General features: G+C 43.7%; 1 protein-coding gene across 1 annotated transcript; it reads left to right on the top strand.

The window, feature by feature from the left end:
* The first annotated feature begins 14031 nt into the window (after positions 1-14031).
* LOC6902531 (ryncolin-2-like) lies at positions 14032-15089 on the top strand. Its single transcript, XM_002133035.3, has 3 exons — positions 14032-14202; positions 14260-14871; positions 14932-15089. The coding sequence occupies exons 1-3, from the start codon at positions 14069-14071 to the stop codon at positions 15077-15079; spliced, it is 894 nt and encodes a 297-aa protein (XP_002133071.3). The 5' UTR covers positions 14032-14068; the 3' UTR covers positions 15080-15089.
* The last annotated feature ends 2366 nt before the right edge of the window (positions 15090-17455 follow it).

Below are 17455 nucleotides of genomic sequence, written 5' to 3'. Positions count from 1 at the left end.
CATATGTATGTACAAGTAGACCCACCATAAAATCATTTAAATCCTTAAAAAAACAGCGCCACAAGGCCTTGTAATAATAGTACTAATAATAACAATAATTATAATAATAATAACAGATTAACAATAATATTTTTATAATAATATTATTAGAAAAAGATGCTAATAAAGTAATAACAAAAAAAAACAATAATAACATTAATAATAATAATAAAAATAAAATATTACTATTAAAAATAAAAAAATAATAAAAATATTATTATATAATAATAAGAATATTGTTATTATTTTTATTATTATATTCATAATATTTTTATTATTATTTTTTTTTTCATAAGAATAATAACAAAAAATAAATAAAATCATATTAATGATAATAAAATAATAATAATAAATAAATAAAATAATAATATTGAAAATAACAAAAATAATAATAGTAAAATAATAATAATAATGAAATAATAATAATGATAAAAAATAAAGTAATAATAATGATTATAAAATAATAATAATAATAAAATAATAATAATGATGATAATAAAATAAATAATATAAAATAATAGTCATAATATTAATAATAAAATAGTAATAAATAAAGAAATAATTATAATAAAAAAAATAATAAAAAAAGAAATAATTATAATAAAAAAATGGTAATAAAAAATAAATGAAATAATAATAGTTATAATTAAATAATAAAATTATAAATATAAAAAATCAGAATTATAATAATAATAATTTACAAGTGCATATAAAAACTCTGTCAAATTGTATTTCCACGTCTCCAAATCCCCAAATCCTTCTGGAAAGGGTCTTCAAAGTTCGTGGCTCTGTAGATTCGTGCATTTTTTGTGTTGTGTTAGCCAAAGCGCATTTTTCACTTAGCTTGCTGTTCTGCTTCGCCTTTGTTTGCCTCTGTTTTCCGCGCTGGCCAATCACGCATTTGGCCAAGGCCCAGTCCCAGGCCCAGGCCCGGGCCCGCCCAGCGAGCCGGCAGATAAGGCCAGAAGGAAAAAATCAAAGCGGGCAAAAACACAGCACGGCAGAAAAAACAACGGAATCGAATGCAATTTATTTTCTAGTTACTGTTAAGCTGATTGCAACAGCGATGCAGGCGATGGTGCCGCCGATGTTCTGTGTCTCTGTCCGCCCTGGAACACCGCCCGGGGCTCCACCATCTCTCTCTCCCTCTCCCTCTCTCTCTCTGTACATCTTTTCAGCAAATCCTTTGAGCTGTAAGCTGTAAAGGGGGGGGACCCTTCCGCATCCCCTCTGCGAACAAAACAAAAAACAAACCTTTTGTAGCCGCGAGTTGGACGTTGGTCCGCATAGAAGCGTCACTTAAAAGCGAATCAGCGGTGCATAACTGCCTTTTGGCGATGGCGATGGAGCTGGAGTTTGTGGGTTAAGCCAAGAGCTAGTTCAAAGGCCAAGACTGCCAAAGGTTGCAGGGAATTTGAAGAAATGGGGGCCGCTTTATGGCATTGTAAATAAAGTAAATTAACCTATGTACTATGTAGAGAATAATCCCCATCTAGGAACCCTTAAGGAACTATTTCGCAGAGCAATTTGTTGATAGAACTTCTGGACACACATCCGATAGCCCTCAAATCTCCTCTGAAACACCCATCAAACCCCTCCACTAGTAGACGGTTCTTTTTGGAACTAGTTCCACCCCACATCTCTGCCAGTTCGTTCCAGCGTCTCTGCCATTCCATTCACGCAGCTGGAAGCAGAAAAAATTCCAATTTAAGCGGCGTGTCAAAATTGCAAATCAAAGTTTAGGGCCCAGTTTGGGTCCACAACTTTTGTATGGGCGAGTGTTTGTATGAAAACTGCTTGATTGAATGCCTGATTGAGTGATTGACTAACTGACGACTGGCCGACAACAGCAGTTGTCGGGAGGCGGCACTCGGGACACCCCCCTCCCTGCTGAAGGACTTCGAAAAGGGTGCACAAAATGGTCGGTTAATTTGAGGCAATCACAAACCAGAACCAAAACCAAAACCAAATCGAACCTACAGCAAACTGCAGTAACTCTCACGAGTAGGGGAAATGGGGGGCGGTTTAGGAGGGAGGGAGGGGGGGTGTATTGATGGATCAACCAATGGTGCGCACTGACCAGACAGAAGTGCGATTTCCGTTCCTGGGCAATCGCCTGAGGAGCCCCAATGAGGTCTGGAATTGGTCACAGTTTATGCAAATTTATTGGGGCTCACCGAAACAGCAACAAAATGCTGAGAAACGAGCAGGCCGCACGCACAGGAATAAGGAAGGTGGGCGGGGAAACGAGTTCGAGAAGGAGCAGAAATTGTTGTCCTAAAAGAAGGGCTTATAGTAGAGGAAATAGATATATATTTAACATGGAATAATGGAAATCTTCATTGAATTTAAACACAGAAATTAAGCAGACATCTAACTTCTTAGGCGATTCGGCAGCCACTCTCTTGAGAGCCCTAGGACCTGCCTGCCATGGCATCTAGTAGTTGAGGGGTTTCATGGGTGTTTCAGAGGAGACATTGATACTCTTCGAGGGCTATCAGATGCAAAATATTACAAAAATTGTCTCTCAAATAGCTTGTAAACTAGACATGGGTTATTCTCTATAAACATCTCTCCGGTGAGGTGGAATCCACTGGCCTCAAGAGTCTAGGCCCGACTAGGCATTACCTTCCTCTTCATCTTCCACTCTGACCATGAATCCTTCCGTAGCCTTTGCCATAACTACAATATTTTGTACCCTATGCTTTCCTTTAATGCTTGTGCTATGAAAAGTCAAATCTACTTTAATGAATAAAATGGGAAAACTTTCCTCAATCCTGAATTGTGTTGGAGAACTTGCCATAGCCTCCTGATAGAGTAATTTATATGGTAGATTTTTCTTTCTATCTTTACCTTTGAGGGGCTGGGAAATTCTTCTAAATAACAGAGCTGTGGCTCTGAACCAAGGCCTGATGCCCAGGCCTGAAAGAGTAAGAGTATGAGAACCAATTAATTATCAAAAGAGCTCATTCCACGCATAAATAGGCGGCAAATTAAAAGTAGATCAGAAGCGAAGTTGGCCCAAGAAGGACCCTCCAATTAGGTGCAGGCCATGAATGTGCTTTACCCTCCCAGCCACCCTCCCAGCGGCTTTCTGGCTCTGAGAAGTAGTACACTTCCCCACAGATCTCATCTTTCAATATCGAACAGAATATCCTACAAAGCATAGCAAGGCATCACATATGGCTTCCTCGAAGCACTAAAACGAAGAGCAGCCCAGCGCCCAATCCACAGCCATTAGCACGTGCTGTCCATGCCACTAGATGGGGCAATGCGACGAAAGTCAAATGCCGTAAGCGCGCCTGTAATTGTGTCGCATGGGACCGGGCAGAGGCCTAATCCAGACCCGTAGCCCGTGGCCCGTGGCCACTTTTGCTGCTTCCACTTAAAAATCCACTTAATGCCGCCGTCTTATGAAAATAACAAAAAAGAGGAGGAAAAGAGGGGAAAAGAGGGGAAAAGAGGGGGAGCTCATAGCTCATAGGGGGGCAGGGGGGCAGTGAAGCAGGGGAACAGCTAAAAGTTTCGCCCTCGCTCTGACGTATTCAAACTGCAAGTCGATTGTTATTTTTATGCCAGCGGCGGAAATAGACATCCTGCCCAGCGTCCTTCCCGCCCAGCCCCCTGCCTCCCGCGGGCGGAAAAACTTTAACACAACTTGTGTCGAAAGCGGGACGGTACATGGCTCTACCCCCCGGCCCCCCCGGCCCCATCCCCACCATGAAAACGGGCAAGTCAATGTCGACTGAAGGAGTACATTTTTGCGAGGCAGTTGGTAAAAGTTTTTTGCCCGGGCCAGGGCCAGGTACGAGGGGAGAGCGGTGCCCCATTATTGAAAGTGCCCGTTGAGTAATTTAAAAGTTTGGCTCCAAGTCTTAACTTGTAGTCACCCCATGAAGGGGGTGGGGGAGGTCGAAGGGGTGCATGTATTGAGGTCAAATTGATTCTTTCTTTCTTTGGAAGTAATAAGGAATAATCCTCGGTCTAGGCCTGGGAAATGCTTGCAATGGATTGCCTCTCAAGGACCGAAATTCTTCACATTTTTTGGTGGAAAGCCTGCTCGGCGCTCTACAAATTTGATTGCCCCCAAACAAGATTAGTGTTTTATTACCGAAGGCATTAAATATTCTTGCGTCACGGGGTTGTGGTGGTGGGGGTGGCAGGAAGGTCCGACTGTGTGGCACTGGCCTTTTGGGATTTGTTTTACAATTCAGTCACGCGCTGGGATCATTTCTTTCGCATTCCGCTGCATGATGCCCTTTGACTGCTGTCCTGCTGCCCGGGCCACCTTTTTAATTAATTTCTCCTTTCGCCTTTTGCTGCTCGACAAAGCTTTCCTGTTGGCCTGCAAATCAAAATGGCAACACGCTGACTTCCGCTTCCGCTAGCACTCGTCGCCTCGTGTCGCATTTGTCGCATGCGTTAATTTATGTCTTCTTAGTTTCAGTTTTCAACTTTTGTACTTAATTAGCATAATGAGAAGTTGCTGCTGCTGCTCCTGGTGCTCCTGCTGTTGTTTGCCCTCAACAACACCCGAAACTACTTCAGGACAGGAGGAGTGCACGAGTATTTAGTTAGTTTGTTGACTTTTCGAGTGCCCGCCCAACTTTGATCAAACATTGAGAATTTCAACATTTAAATAACACTTTAAGCCACAATTGCAGCCGGCAAAACCACCTGCGGTGCGAGCCTTATTAAAGAAACATTAATTATTCAAATTAAATGCGTTTTTGATGGCAGCTGGAGCAAAGGGGGCCTGCAGGCGTGGAAAATCCTAGCCATAGTCCTACTAAGCTTTGTTTAAAGTGTGGGTTGTACTCACTCTTCTGCCACATATTCGGATTATGTCTAGGGTGGGCGAGGGCGTGGACCTGGCCGTTTTGGCAGGCCCTCTTGGGCCACCTGAAAAAGAATTATCAACCATTAGTTTATCTAATTGATTCTCAGTAGGAATAAGTCCAAAACTCCCCAGATTTCGGTGTCTGAGAGCACTCTCTCTCTCCCTGTGTGGCTTAGCAGTTTAAGGGTGAGTTTTCGCTGGCGTTTTGTGCTTGAAGAGGCACCTGCTTTCTCTCCCTCCACCTATCACTCAATCCAGTGCCAGCAAGAGATCATCAATGCTTGTTTTGGTCATGCACACGACATAAAATTAGTTTAGTCAGAAAATTGGATGCAAAAACTGACATAGAGGAGAGCGATACACAAAACTGGAACCAGTGACGTCTATATTTGAAAGATTCCACATCTACGGGAGACCATAACTTCATGGCCTGAAAAATAGATTACAAAAGGCTTTTATCCCGCGAATCTCATAGAATAGGTGCCACTTGCAACCCGTTTCCTATTACAGCGTTACTTAGAGACTCCCTCTCGATCGTTACGATCTGATTTCATCCGATTACCGCCTTTTATTCAGTATCAAAACTTATGATTGAATGGGATATGCAAATCTGTTGTAATCATCTGCCAAATGCCTTGAGCCCACTGAATACACCCATGAAACCGAGACACTCGTCTTTCGGTTTGCTCCATGGTCCAGTCCTTGTTCTGTGATAACTTAAGCCCCTTGCTGTGGCATGATGAGGCGCATTCAAAACTTCGTATCGCCCATTGAAAGTTTTAGAGGAGAACTGAAACAGGACTGAATGCATCCACATTCACATCCACATATTCAATTAGAGTTACAACTTTAGAAGTTCAACAGCAATTTGTGTGTGTGCGGGGGGGGGGGGGGGGGGGGGGGGAGAGCACACTGGAGTCTCCTTTTTGGGGCTTTGGCAAAAGATTTCATTAATATTAAAAGAGCGGGAATTCTTTTTATGGCCACAAAAACTAAATGAAACTCTTGTCAGTGCTTCAAGCGCATTCATATAAAGTACGACTACGAGAGGGGAGCAAAAAAAAAGTTCCTAAAAGTTTCCAGCTGCCCCGCCAATCTCCCGCAGAAGTCGAACGCAGCCAGCTGTGCAATTTGCTGCTAGCGAAACTCAACAATTTGTGTCTCAAAAGCATAAGGGGCGCCCAGCAAAAGTTGGCGGCAGCTCCAGCTCCAGCTCCAGCTCCAGCTGGGAAACGGGTGAAACGGCTTCTGGACCGGAAACTTTTGGCCAAGTGCGGTGTCATTGTTGGAGGTGTTTGATTGACTGAGCCGACTGCCGACTGCCGACTGCTCCTCTCTATTCGCAGCGACAATTATCACTGGCAGTCCACATTTCCCTTGAGATCCAGAGGAGGAGCTGCCAGGCGCTCCCACGTTTCCCACGTCGATGGAGTATTGATTCCATTCTGTCAGAGGCATAGGCATCTGCCTCCTTCTCCAGCCATGGAGAAAAAAACGCGTTCATTGCGTGGCCTTGGGTTTGAATCGCAGCCCCTGCCTCCTCCAATAATGCTGCCACCTTTCCACTAGAAGCAGGACAGAAGGAAGTCCCACAGGTGGACCCGATCAGAACGTTCAGCCTGTCCAGAACTGAGGAAGATATAACTATTTCTCGGGATAAGGTTGCTCTAGGAAGGGCCTCAAAGCTGGCGAGTTCTGGCAGAAGATATATTCAATCTGTGGGTAAAAATGGATGACTTTTAGCAGCCCATACCCCTGATAGCAACAGCCTTGTCGGTACAGCCATGTCCTTGGCAAACCCTACAAGCTTTACTTTTATTCAAATATAAAATGGTGTTATATGAGCCTAACTGTCATCTTTAGCGGTACTCAAGGCTCATTTATCTTTTCCCTAAAAAATATTCACTGGGGACACATGCTTCTTTCCCCCCCAATCACCTTGGAAGAGGGTCAGGGCCGCGGAGGGGTCGTCGACAGGCAGGGGACCTTGCGCACCTTGATCCTTCAGCCTCCTAGACACATGACTGTTCGTCACTGACCTGCTCAATCGAATGTGTCTTTAAGGTTGATGGTGACTTTCTTTAAAGCCCAAGTGAAAGACCACCCCCCACCCCCACTTAATTAAATCCAATGTTCAGCCAAAGGCCACGCCTAGAGACGGCGGCCAGCGGGGCTTGCATTTTAATTTCCATTTCGAGAGCAAGTCCCAGGACCCCGGATCTTCCTCTTCATTGCGTCTCATTAGTGGGCAGATGGTCTGGAATGGCGGCGGGATTGATGGGGGGGGGCTGCTGAGTTGGCAACGCAGTTTGCCCTCATCTCCAGTCCCCCCACTTGTTGACCAAATGCCAGCAACTTGTTATTTAGGCAGATTTGCGTCATTAGTGCAGTGACCCCCTCGCCGCACCACCCCCCTCTGGCCCCAACCGGGCCAAATTGTGAACAAATGTTTCTTCTGCCGGGGCCAAGGACCAAACTTAAACCGAGTCCGGCAGCAGCTGTCGAGCGGGCGAGCATTTCTCTGGTAGTAATAATTGTGAGGAATCCCAGAAGCTGAAATTGAACTTTCTCGTGGGAGTGGGGGGGGGGAGAGAGCCCCTCTCCAGATAGGGTATTATTTTGCAGTCAAAGTTTGGTGCAAAAAATTCCAGCACCTCATTATCACATTCTGTATTTTTTTTTGTTTTTGAATAGAAAACAGAAAAGCCACTAGTCAAAGTAAGTGAAACCAGTGGCTCATTTTATTCGTAATTATCCTGGAACTATCGTAAAAAACAGTCCTGGGCATCGGGTTTCAGTCATTTTGGGTCTCTGCCGGGGGAGGCTTACAGATTTCCCATCGAAATGCATTGGGCTTAGGCATTAGATGGGGGCGGGTCTCAACACCTGTATTAGCATTAGGCCAGGGTCGGACTGGACCAGGGGCAAATGTAATTGTAATGTAAGCGGAAATAAGCGCCGAGAATACTCGTAAACGCAGCTGAGGCAGAGGCAGAGGCAGAGGCTGCTGATGCTGCTGATGCTGTTGCTGGCGTCGCATTTTAATTAAAATTTATAAGCCTTGGTCGGGGATTTGGCACCGAGCCCAGGCCCAGCCCCAGCGCCAGGGACCCGGAGCAGGATCTGGTGCAGGAGCAGGAGCAGGAATCGTACCAAGCAGACGTTGCTGGCGTGGCGTTTTAAGCTTTTAAGTTGCGGTGGATTTGTGAGGCTGTGAATCGGATTTTATGTGAAAATCAACTGCGGTGCGCATAAATTAAAAATCAGGCCGCAACAACAAACGAGAAGCCCCCCAATAGAGAGGGCGGCGCCGGGCGTGTGCTGCCTTTGAGAGCATCATTTGTAATTAATTTGCCGCATTAGCCTGCCGCCTCGTGGCGAGTGCCTCCTGCCTCCTGCCACAGAAATTCGCATTGATCCCAGGTGGAAAAAAAGGCGCGTATCAATTTGCGCATTTGCGGCTTTGATTGTCCAATTGAATTATTTTTATTTGAGCTGAAACAGTTTCAAATTATTATTATTATCCATTCGAATGCATGGCCTTCGCCATAATTGATTTCGATCAAATAATATTAATAATATCAATTACGATTATTGCTTATGCAAAGAGTGGCCTTCAATTGGCATGTTTATTTGTTATTTAAAACAATAGAAAAAATACACTTTTTATTTAAATTTGATTGGAATGTATTATTCAAAGAGCGAAAGGTCAAAGTTATCAGGCTTCAAATAGTTGCTAAGAAAGCAATAAAGGACTGCTGCGATAGTAGAATTATCTAAAAATGATGAGAATCCAACACCTCTCATTGTTGAGGGCCTTTTATAAATACATATATCCCTTTCTTTGGTAGCTCTTATCAAGTGTTAGCAGCTCTGCCCAGTACTGAACTTAGTCAAGACACCACTCGTCAAAGGGAATATTATCAAGTACAGCCATTTTAATCAGCATTGGCTGGTGCTGGATCCTTAGATTACAGCCAGTGGTGCAGCAAGCACGTAAATCCCACTTATTGTTCGTCATTTGCACTGCCCACTGTTCCATATTCTCCTATACATACATACATATACACACATCTAATCTCACGCACGGCAGCAGAGTATGTAGCCGCTCATGATAACATTTTACAAGGTGGTCCATTCCCGCAACACGCTCTCTTTCATTTTGCTGCTCTTTTACTCATTACAGCAGCAAACTTCGTTCTGCTCTCTCTCTCATCACAGCGCTCTCAGTGTCGAAAGAGAGTTAGCTTTTAATGAGTTTCATCATGCAGCCTCTCGCTTGCGTCTTCATCTCGCGCCTTTCTTTATTTGTTTCCTTCGCTTTCGCTCTCTCGATCTGCCGAGGCCCTTGCCCGCCTGCTCTTGTCTAGGGTGAACCTAGCACATCGGCGTGGAGTGGTTCTTCAGTCCGAAACCGTCTTAGACTGAATCTTTGTGCACTCGCCTTAAACCCAACTCGAACCGTTCGTTATTTCTTAGCCGCTGTATCACAAAAGACACGGCACAATAAACATTGAACAATCCTCGACTTTTGCTAGATACATACATACATACTATGTATATCGCTAACTACGCTATTGAAAAAGCTCAGCAGCTCAACAGCTAGGATATATGTATACCAGTATACACGGTATATAAGATGCATATGTTTGTATACATGTGTCGGAGCCTGGTAAATATGAAGCGGCACATCGTGCTGTTTTATTTTGTCAAGCACAGCAAGTCGCAAGCTTTACGTTCTCTTTCTTGTATACAAAGTTGAGTGAAATCCTCTCTTTTCAGGCTCAGCGCCAATGCCAGGGACCCGGAGTAGGATCTGAAGCAGGAGCAAAATTGTATACAAAGTTGAGTGAAATCCTCTCTTTTCAGGCGATCCTCTTTCCTTCTTATTTTGCTCAACAACAACACTTGCAACATGCTTACTCTCTCTCGCTCAAAAAACAACATTGCTTTCAGCAACAATGAATCTAAACCAGATTTATCCAGCCAGGTATGGTTGTAACTAATATTTATTCAATATGGATTACTTATTCTATAAGAAATGATTTACGATATACATAATATGTATTACATATGTATGTGCATATATGCGTAGGTATTGGTAAATTTAAAACTGATTTTTAGATTTTAGGGATATTACCATTACGTGTAGAAAAATGATTCGATTTATGAAATGAATTATGATGGATGAATCTCTGAATTAACGTGAAGAGAATTTATTATAGCCGTAACCATTACCACCAGGACGTAGTCATCGGAATATCTAAATTCCGATACGCGCAGAGCAATTATTCCCCATTTCGGTTAGCACGAATCTAATTCTAATTCCCCCCCTCCCGGGCTGGGGGTCCGGGCGGGTTAGAGTGGAGCTCTGCATACAGCCACAGCCGTAGCCGTAGCCACAAACTGGTGGCCATTAATTGCCAGCATTCGATCATCCACGAATCCAATACCCATTTGAGAGCTCTGGAGAGGCGGATGGTTATTTACCGGAGCTCTGTTTATTGATATTTTATGCGCCATTCGATTAATTGCAATTTTAGGCACGTTTCCGTACCCATTTCCACGCCATTTTCCATTTTCCCATTTGCATAACACGAACACGAATTGGCCATTTAAGTTTTTAAAGCCGTGTTGACCAAAAACCAAATTCTAATTTTTGCGCACATGTCACGGGCCAAAAAAGAGATGCAAAGAAATCGAATTATACATTGCATTGCAGGCCATTTAATTGCATCTTCAATTACACAACTCTATGGGCGGGGCAGAGTCATAACGGTGTGGTGGGAAGGGGGGAGGGGGGAGTGCGGGCCCAATGGACTTTTGTTGTTAAGCCAAAGTGCAGTTTGTTGTCAAGTTTTGTGTGAATATCTTAAAAGAGAGCACACACTTTACATTCAAATGGGCGGACAGGAGCGAGGAGTGGGGAGGGACAGGTGGGGGCGTGCCCGGTGAAGTGTCAAGTTTATTACGGGCCATTGCAGTGGCAGTGGCAGTGGCAGTGGCAGGCAAGGAATCACACAGGATCAAGTGTCAAAATGGCAGCACAGCTTAAAAATTTTGCAAATATTCAAGTGTGTGTGTGTGTCTGTGTGTGTGTGGATTGTGCGTTTCCCTCAGCGGCCGCAACAACAATTGCCGGCCGGAGTAAGTCGAAAACCAAAGCCAAAGCCAGAGTTCAAACACAATTTCTCAAATATGCACAGCCATAGCCATGTGCAGTCATACACACACACACACACAAACACTGAGCCTGTAGGCGTGTGCGTGTGTCCAGGCCTACACCGAGGGAAAATAAATTAGATTTTATTTAACTTTGCTTTTCATTCATATAAAAAACGATTTAAACTTGTAAAAAGTAGTTAGACTTGATTGCCAGGGGATACAGGGCAGAGTATTGGTAGTATTTTGGGAGGTGCCGTCGTTCGAAGCCCCAATTGACGGATGGGAGTCTTCTTTAGAGCACTGTGTCTTTGGCCAACTGTGGTGTGATGGCCAGAAGATGCTGCTGTCTTGCTAGAATGATTAGGCGACTGGAGTTTGTTTTCTGGATCTTTCACAGGCCGTTCGTCAGCTGTTTCTGTAACTAACAGCTGTAGTTGGCTCACCTGGGCTACGATTAACAAGCCACTAATCTTCGCAATGGAGTTTGGTAGCCATAGATCCCATAGATCCATAAGAGAGGGGCACTGAACTCTTCTTTGATTTGAATGCTTCTTATGGCAGAAATTAAAATGGATTATTTTAGGCTGTGAAAGAGGTTCACTTTAAACGAATGATGAATATTTAAGATCCTTAAACTTATATTTCCCATTTTTTTTTAATTTATTATTTTTTATTTTTTATTTTTTATTTTTTTATTGTTTTATTTATTATTATTATTTTTTGTACTATTATTTTAAATTTTATTTTATTTTATTTTATTTTTAAACGAATGATGAATATTTGAGATGCTTAAGTTTATATTTCCCAGTTTTTTCTTAATTTATTATTTTTTATTTTATTATTTATTGTTATTATTATTTTTATTTATTATTGGTATTTTTTATTTATTTATTTATTATTATTATTTTTTCTATTATTAATTTTTTTTATTATTATTTTAAATTTTATTTTATTTTTAAACGAATGATGAATATTTGAGATCCTTAAATTTATATTTCCCATTTTTTGTTCCTAATTTATTATTTTTATTTTATTATTTATTATTATTATTATTTTTTTTTTATTTATTGCTATTTTTTTATTTATTTATGTATTATTATAATTTTATTTTATTTTATATTAGAGATCATTAAATTTATATTTCCCAGTTTTTTTTCTTAATTTATTATTCTATTTTATTATTTTTTTTTATTTATTATTATTATTTTTTTTATTTATTATTGATATTTTTTTATTATTATTTTATTTTATTTTTAAACGAATGATGAATATTTGATATCCTTAAATTTATATATCTTTGTTTTTTTTCTTAACTTATTATTTTTTATTTTATTTTATTATTTATTATTATTTTTTTTCCTTTTTTTTTATTTATTTATTTGAAGGCATTTCCTTTTTTGTAAATTGTTAGTAATTATTATGAGTACTAGTATTTCTGGCAGTGGACGTCTGCTCGTACATAGTACGTGTATGTGTGTGTGTGTAAGTGTGTGTGTGTGAATGAGCTCCCCATGCATTGCCCAGCAGCTGCCTTGCACCTCTGGTACTGAATGGTCTCCGGGCACGCCCTTTCAAGCCGTAAAAGAAGATAAATGACTGAAGTGAGCCATATCAGGCACAGTCAGCATCCAGCAGGCAGCAGTCAGCAGCCAGCAGGCGGCGGCTCTAACTGCTTTGCATTTGCCGATGCAGGCCACAGGAGCAGGCTGGGGGCCCCCGAAGGAGGGGCACACTTGGCCATCTTGAGGCTGCAGACGTCAGCCGTCGTCAGGAATGTCCTTGTCCACTCACCTCAGCCCACCCCACCCCACCGCACCTCTCGCCACCGCCCTGTCCCTGTTCCGGTTCTTTGGTCAACTTTGCATTTGATTAAAAGCGGATAGCCGCCCCTGATGAATGGCACATGTGGCATCTTCTGCTGTTTCCATTATCAAGCGGAGTCCACCATTTTGAATTCCCATTCTCCGCCTGCACGCCCCCCTCCCCCGCCCCCCTCTCACCTTCACAACTCGAATGGAAAGAGGGCACAAAATTTAATTTAATATTCATACGACTGTAAAACGCTACAAAAGTTGCAAAAAATGAAACGGACAGAAAATGCTCGTTAAATAACAAAAAAAAAAAAAAAACCAGCAAGCAAGCAAATAACTGCGAATGTACGTACGAAATAAAAAGGAAAAATGAAAGGAGTTTGCCGCCAAAGCGAAAGAGCGAAAGAGGAATACGCTTTCCCAGGTTTCAGGGACAAAAACCCTATTAAATGTACACAAAAATGACCTCCGTTGTGGCTCCATGAAATGCCAGTGGAATATTCAGAAGATATTCACAAAAATTCATAGGCCTTAAGCAAAGGTATTCGAGTCTCCCTCGCCAGTACTCGATCTTCCGCTGGGCATTGTTTATTCCGTTTCCGGAGAGTAATATGCGTACTCCCATTAGCCAGTGAGAATACCTTCCGTAAGATGTGTCCCACAGAAATATGACACTCAGCGGCAGTGGGTGGGACCTGGGACCCCTCCCACAACGTCAGACAAAAGTAAACACGCTCTCGGCTCTCGGCTCTGACAGTGGGCATGAAAATTTATTGCTTTTGCCCCCAAACACCCTCAGACGCAGCCGCAGCCAGAGACGCCCCACGTCAGCGGCGACGGCGGCGGTGGTGGTGGGGGAGGAGGAGCTCCGACTCCGTGGCGCATTAAATTTTGGTGGCATTGCAGCCACTGACAAAAGCTGCAAATGTTGGCCATGACCGGCTCTGCAGGCAGGAAAAAGAATCACCAAAAAAAAAATGAGAATACAGGAAAATAAATTCCAGCACAAGAAGAGGCTACGAAAGGGCGCTCTGAACCCTGAGAAAACATATAGCTATAACCTATAAAAAATATATAAATATATGCATATATATTTGCCATGATTTCTCTTATCTCTCAGAACTCGGACGTAGCGATAAGAAAGCCCCAGCTTCCCATATATTCCAGCTTCAGTCCACTCGAATCACTTTGCCTTTACAGTAGCCCCTTCAGAATGCTGCATTTCAGAATATTATTCTCAATATTATTGACAAGTACTTTTTCCCGCTTGAGTGCAGAAACAGTCTGCGAAATGTCTTCGATCCGTAGTAGTTCTCCTTCAGTGAGATATCACATAAATGCTGTGCGGTAAATACTAGGCGGGGATTGCTTGAAAATACTTTATCCTATCCAAACCATTCGCAGAGTGGAGCAGGAGTGCCATAGAGAGTTGTTGAATGATCTGGCCAAGAAACTGGACACTTGCCTGTCCAAAACTGGGCCGGAGACAATGCCTTACGGGAAAAGCTGCGCCAAGCCCACGATCTTGGCGCAGAGCAGCGAAATCATGTCGATCGTGGTGCCCACGTACAGTGATCACCCCTTTATGGTGGCCTGCGACCAGCTGTCTCACGGAGGCGGCTGGACCCTCTTCCTGCGGCGTACTGACGGCAGCGAGGACTTCAACCGGGATTGGATTGACTACAAGCACGGCTTTGGCAAGTTGCAAAATGAGTTCTTCCTGGGCCTCGACAAACTGCACGCCATGACCTCAGCTGAGGCCCAGGAACTACTCGTGCTCTTGGAGGACCACGGGGCAGAGCGGCGATACCAGATGTACGACAACTTCCGAATCGGATCAGAGAAAGAGGCATATACCCTGGAATCGCTGGGCCTTACCTCGGGGAATGCCGGCGATGCTCTCGCCTTACATCTGGGCCAGAAGTTTACCACACGGGATCGCGATAATGATCGACATGGGGACAACTGTGCAGTCACTTACTCCAGTGCTTGGTGGTACAATTCGTGTCATGACAGGTAAAAACACTTACATAAGTAGCTTCCAAAAGAAGGGCTTTCACCGATCTCTTTGCTTAGCCATCTGGCTGGAAATTATGGCGATAACTCCTATGGAAAGGGCATCCTCTGGGCTACGTTTAAGGGTCACAACTACTCGCTGAAAGGCGCTCAGATGATGATAAGGCCGAGGAGACAGGAAACAACCAGTCCTGGCGTTGCGATTTAAGGGGCGCCCATACTATTCCATTCTATTATCTAAATTGTAAATCAAATATAAGACCAATGAGCCTTATTCCAGGTGTGTCTCTGTATAGCAGCTTGCTCTGACTCCTAGGCGTCACGACACGGGATGGACAGACGTTTATGGATGTGGTTTAGAAACCCTTCCTTCTGGAAACAGCTAACATATTACAAACTTCGAATCAAAGGGGATAAACCTTCTATGTTTTCCCCTCTTTCAGGACAAAATCTAGCAAAAGCTGAGAGAGATCGTTGTCTATCGAGCGTTTTGTCCGATTTGGTTATCGATAAATTATCGGAAAATAATCACTGTTACACCAAATATCGAGGGCACGAAAAGGAGAGCGCCTTGAAATGAAAACCGAGTGTTTTGCAAAACACAGAGCCATAGTCAGAAGTGTACCGAAGGGACAGCAAGAACAGGGTGGAGGGATTCGTGTCCCGAACTTGGAAACGGGTTGATCCAGTACTTTGTCATGTCCTCTAAGCATTAAAAGTCTACAACGAATAAGTATTGGAGTATTGGGAACCAAGGGCACCCAATGGCAGCGCGGAAAAAGTCAAGCAAAAGTCATGACGTTTGTCACTGCTCATGACAGTCCTCAGGCGTGTCCAGAGGGACCTAAAGGGCATCAAAATAAATATCTTTCAACCATAAACAGCTGATCTAAAGCTGAGAAAAGGTGGGGGACTCCCCGCCCACACTTTTCTAATTGACCGGCTTCAGTTTTTTGGCATTGGTTCCCTCTTGTGTGCTTAGTGTTTGTTGCCAATTTCCGTTTCCTCTGCTGACCGGCAAAACTTCATTTATTCTCGCATTGGCTCTGCCCTAAGCCCGACTGCACACGTATGTATTTGCTGATTGCGAAACAAATATTGACAGGGCCCGGAGGGGGCATGGCCGGCTCTGTTCTTCGAGTAACTTATCGGCCAGTCCGCAGAGACATTTCCCTTATTTCTGTTTTTCTTTGCTTTTTTGTTAGGGTTTGGGTTTTTTTTCCGGTCTGGTCTCCATATCGTGTTCCACTAGCACAAAAGCTGAAATTATATTTAAAACTTGTCTCTTGTTGGCTATTTTTTGTGCAGTTTCCCTTCCCGGCTTGCGGGCTGGCATTTTATTTACTTTTGTGGTCATTGTGCGCCCAAAAGCCCCAAAGTTATAATTCTTTAAGTTTGTATCTGTCCCCCCATCCCCATCCCCACACACATTCAGGATCCAGCAACAAAGGGACTAAAGGGAGACCCGTGGCTCTGTCTGGCTCGGTGGCTGCCCAAGTGGGCGTGTATATGGGGGTGGGGGGCCTCTTCACCCGTCATTTTAGCATATTAATGATTTATGAATGGCCAGCGTTTAGAATTAACAAAAGCAGCCCCAAAGTTGCTGTCTATTTTCATTTAGAATTCGCTTAATTTTCATTTGCTTTGCTTATGAAAATGTTAGACACCCCTCGCTGACTTTTTGGGGGGCACTTTCAATTTTAATTAAGACGGAGAGCAGCCTCCACCCTCCCCCCATTGGATGGGGCCGTTTGTTGTTTACTTTTGGGCGGGCTTTCTCCGGGAAAACAGCACACATTTGTTGTGCTAATGAGGCCATTTTTCCGGCACAATTACCTGGCCAGGCCTAAGCCCAGATCATCCGTAGGCCCCCAGTCATGTGTGTGAACAAATTCCCTACGAGATGCTGGGCAACGATTGGAACTAGTTCTTTGTCAACCTTGCAGAACCTTGGCCAATACATAGGCTCCTAGAAGCCACCTTCAAGGCAGTTCTTTGCCTCGGCTGCCATTTGGCCCGTATGTTTAGGCCGCGTCAGCAGAAATGATTTGTCTCTGGCTTACGTAGAAGTAAGTACCTGCCATAAAGCCCGAAGATACTTGGCCGCAGTCCACTATCCCTGGGAGCTGGCAAAGGCGAAAGTTGATGGCCGAAGCTTGGGCAAATTTCCATTTAATTAATGGCCACGTTTGAGAGGTGGCCCAATCAGTGGCCTTGCATTGCAATGCAATAAAAGCAACCGAAAGTCTATTAAGCAGGATAAAGCCAAAATGGCAACGTGGCGCTGGCTCGGATTTAATGCCAATAAACCGCGGGAGATGCCCGGATCCAGACCGGACACGGCAGAGGGAGCTGGAAGCTGCGGGACTTGTAACTGAGCTAACCAGCCAGAACCAGCCCGAGGGGGGGTGGAGGGGGCCACCGAACTGTAACTCGAAACAATGCTTAATGGGGTCGGATGTTGGGGCGGCTGTGGGGCACCAGTGGGTGGGGGGGGGGGGGAGGGGGGGAGGCAAGGCAGGAACAGGGTAATCCACCGACTGAATGTGCAACATGCCAATGCACATGATGTGTTTAATGGTTA

Source organism: Drosophila pseudoobscura, chromosome 4 (genome assembly GCF_009870125.1).
Source record: "Drosophila pseudoobscura strain MV-25-SWS-2005 chromosome 4, UCI_Dpse_MV25, whole genome shotgun sequence".
In the NCBI taxonomy this organism is placed as follows: Eukaryota; Metazoa; Arthropoda; class Insecta; order Diptera; family Drosophilidae; genus Drosophila; species Drosophila pseudoobscura.
This window is presented reverse-complemented; position numbering and strand designations above follow the sequence as displayed.

Coding starts and splice junctions, on each gene's coding strand:
- LOC6902531 (XM_002133035.3), top strand. CDS start 14,069: ATGCTGCATTTCAGAATATTATTCTCAATATTATTGACAAGTACTTTT. Junction 14,203..14,259: donor TATCACATAAATGCTGTGCG/GTAAATACTAGG, acceptor AACCATTCGCAG/AGTGGAGCAGGAGTGCCATA. Junction 14,872..14,931: donor TACAATTCGTGTCATGACAG/GTAAAAACACTT, acceptor CTCTTTGCTTAG/CCATCTGGCTGGAAATTATG.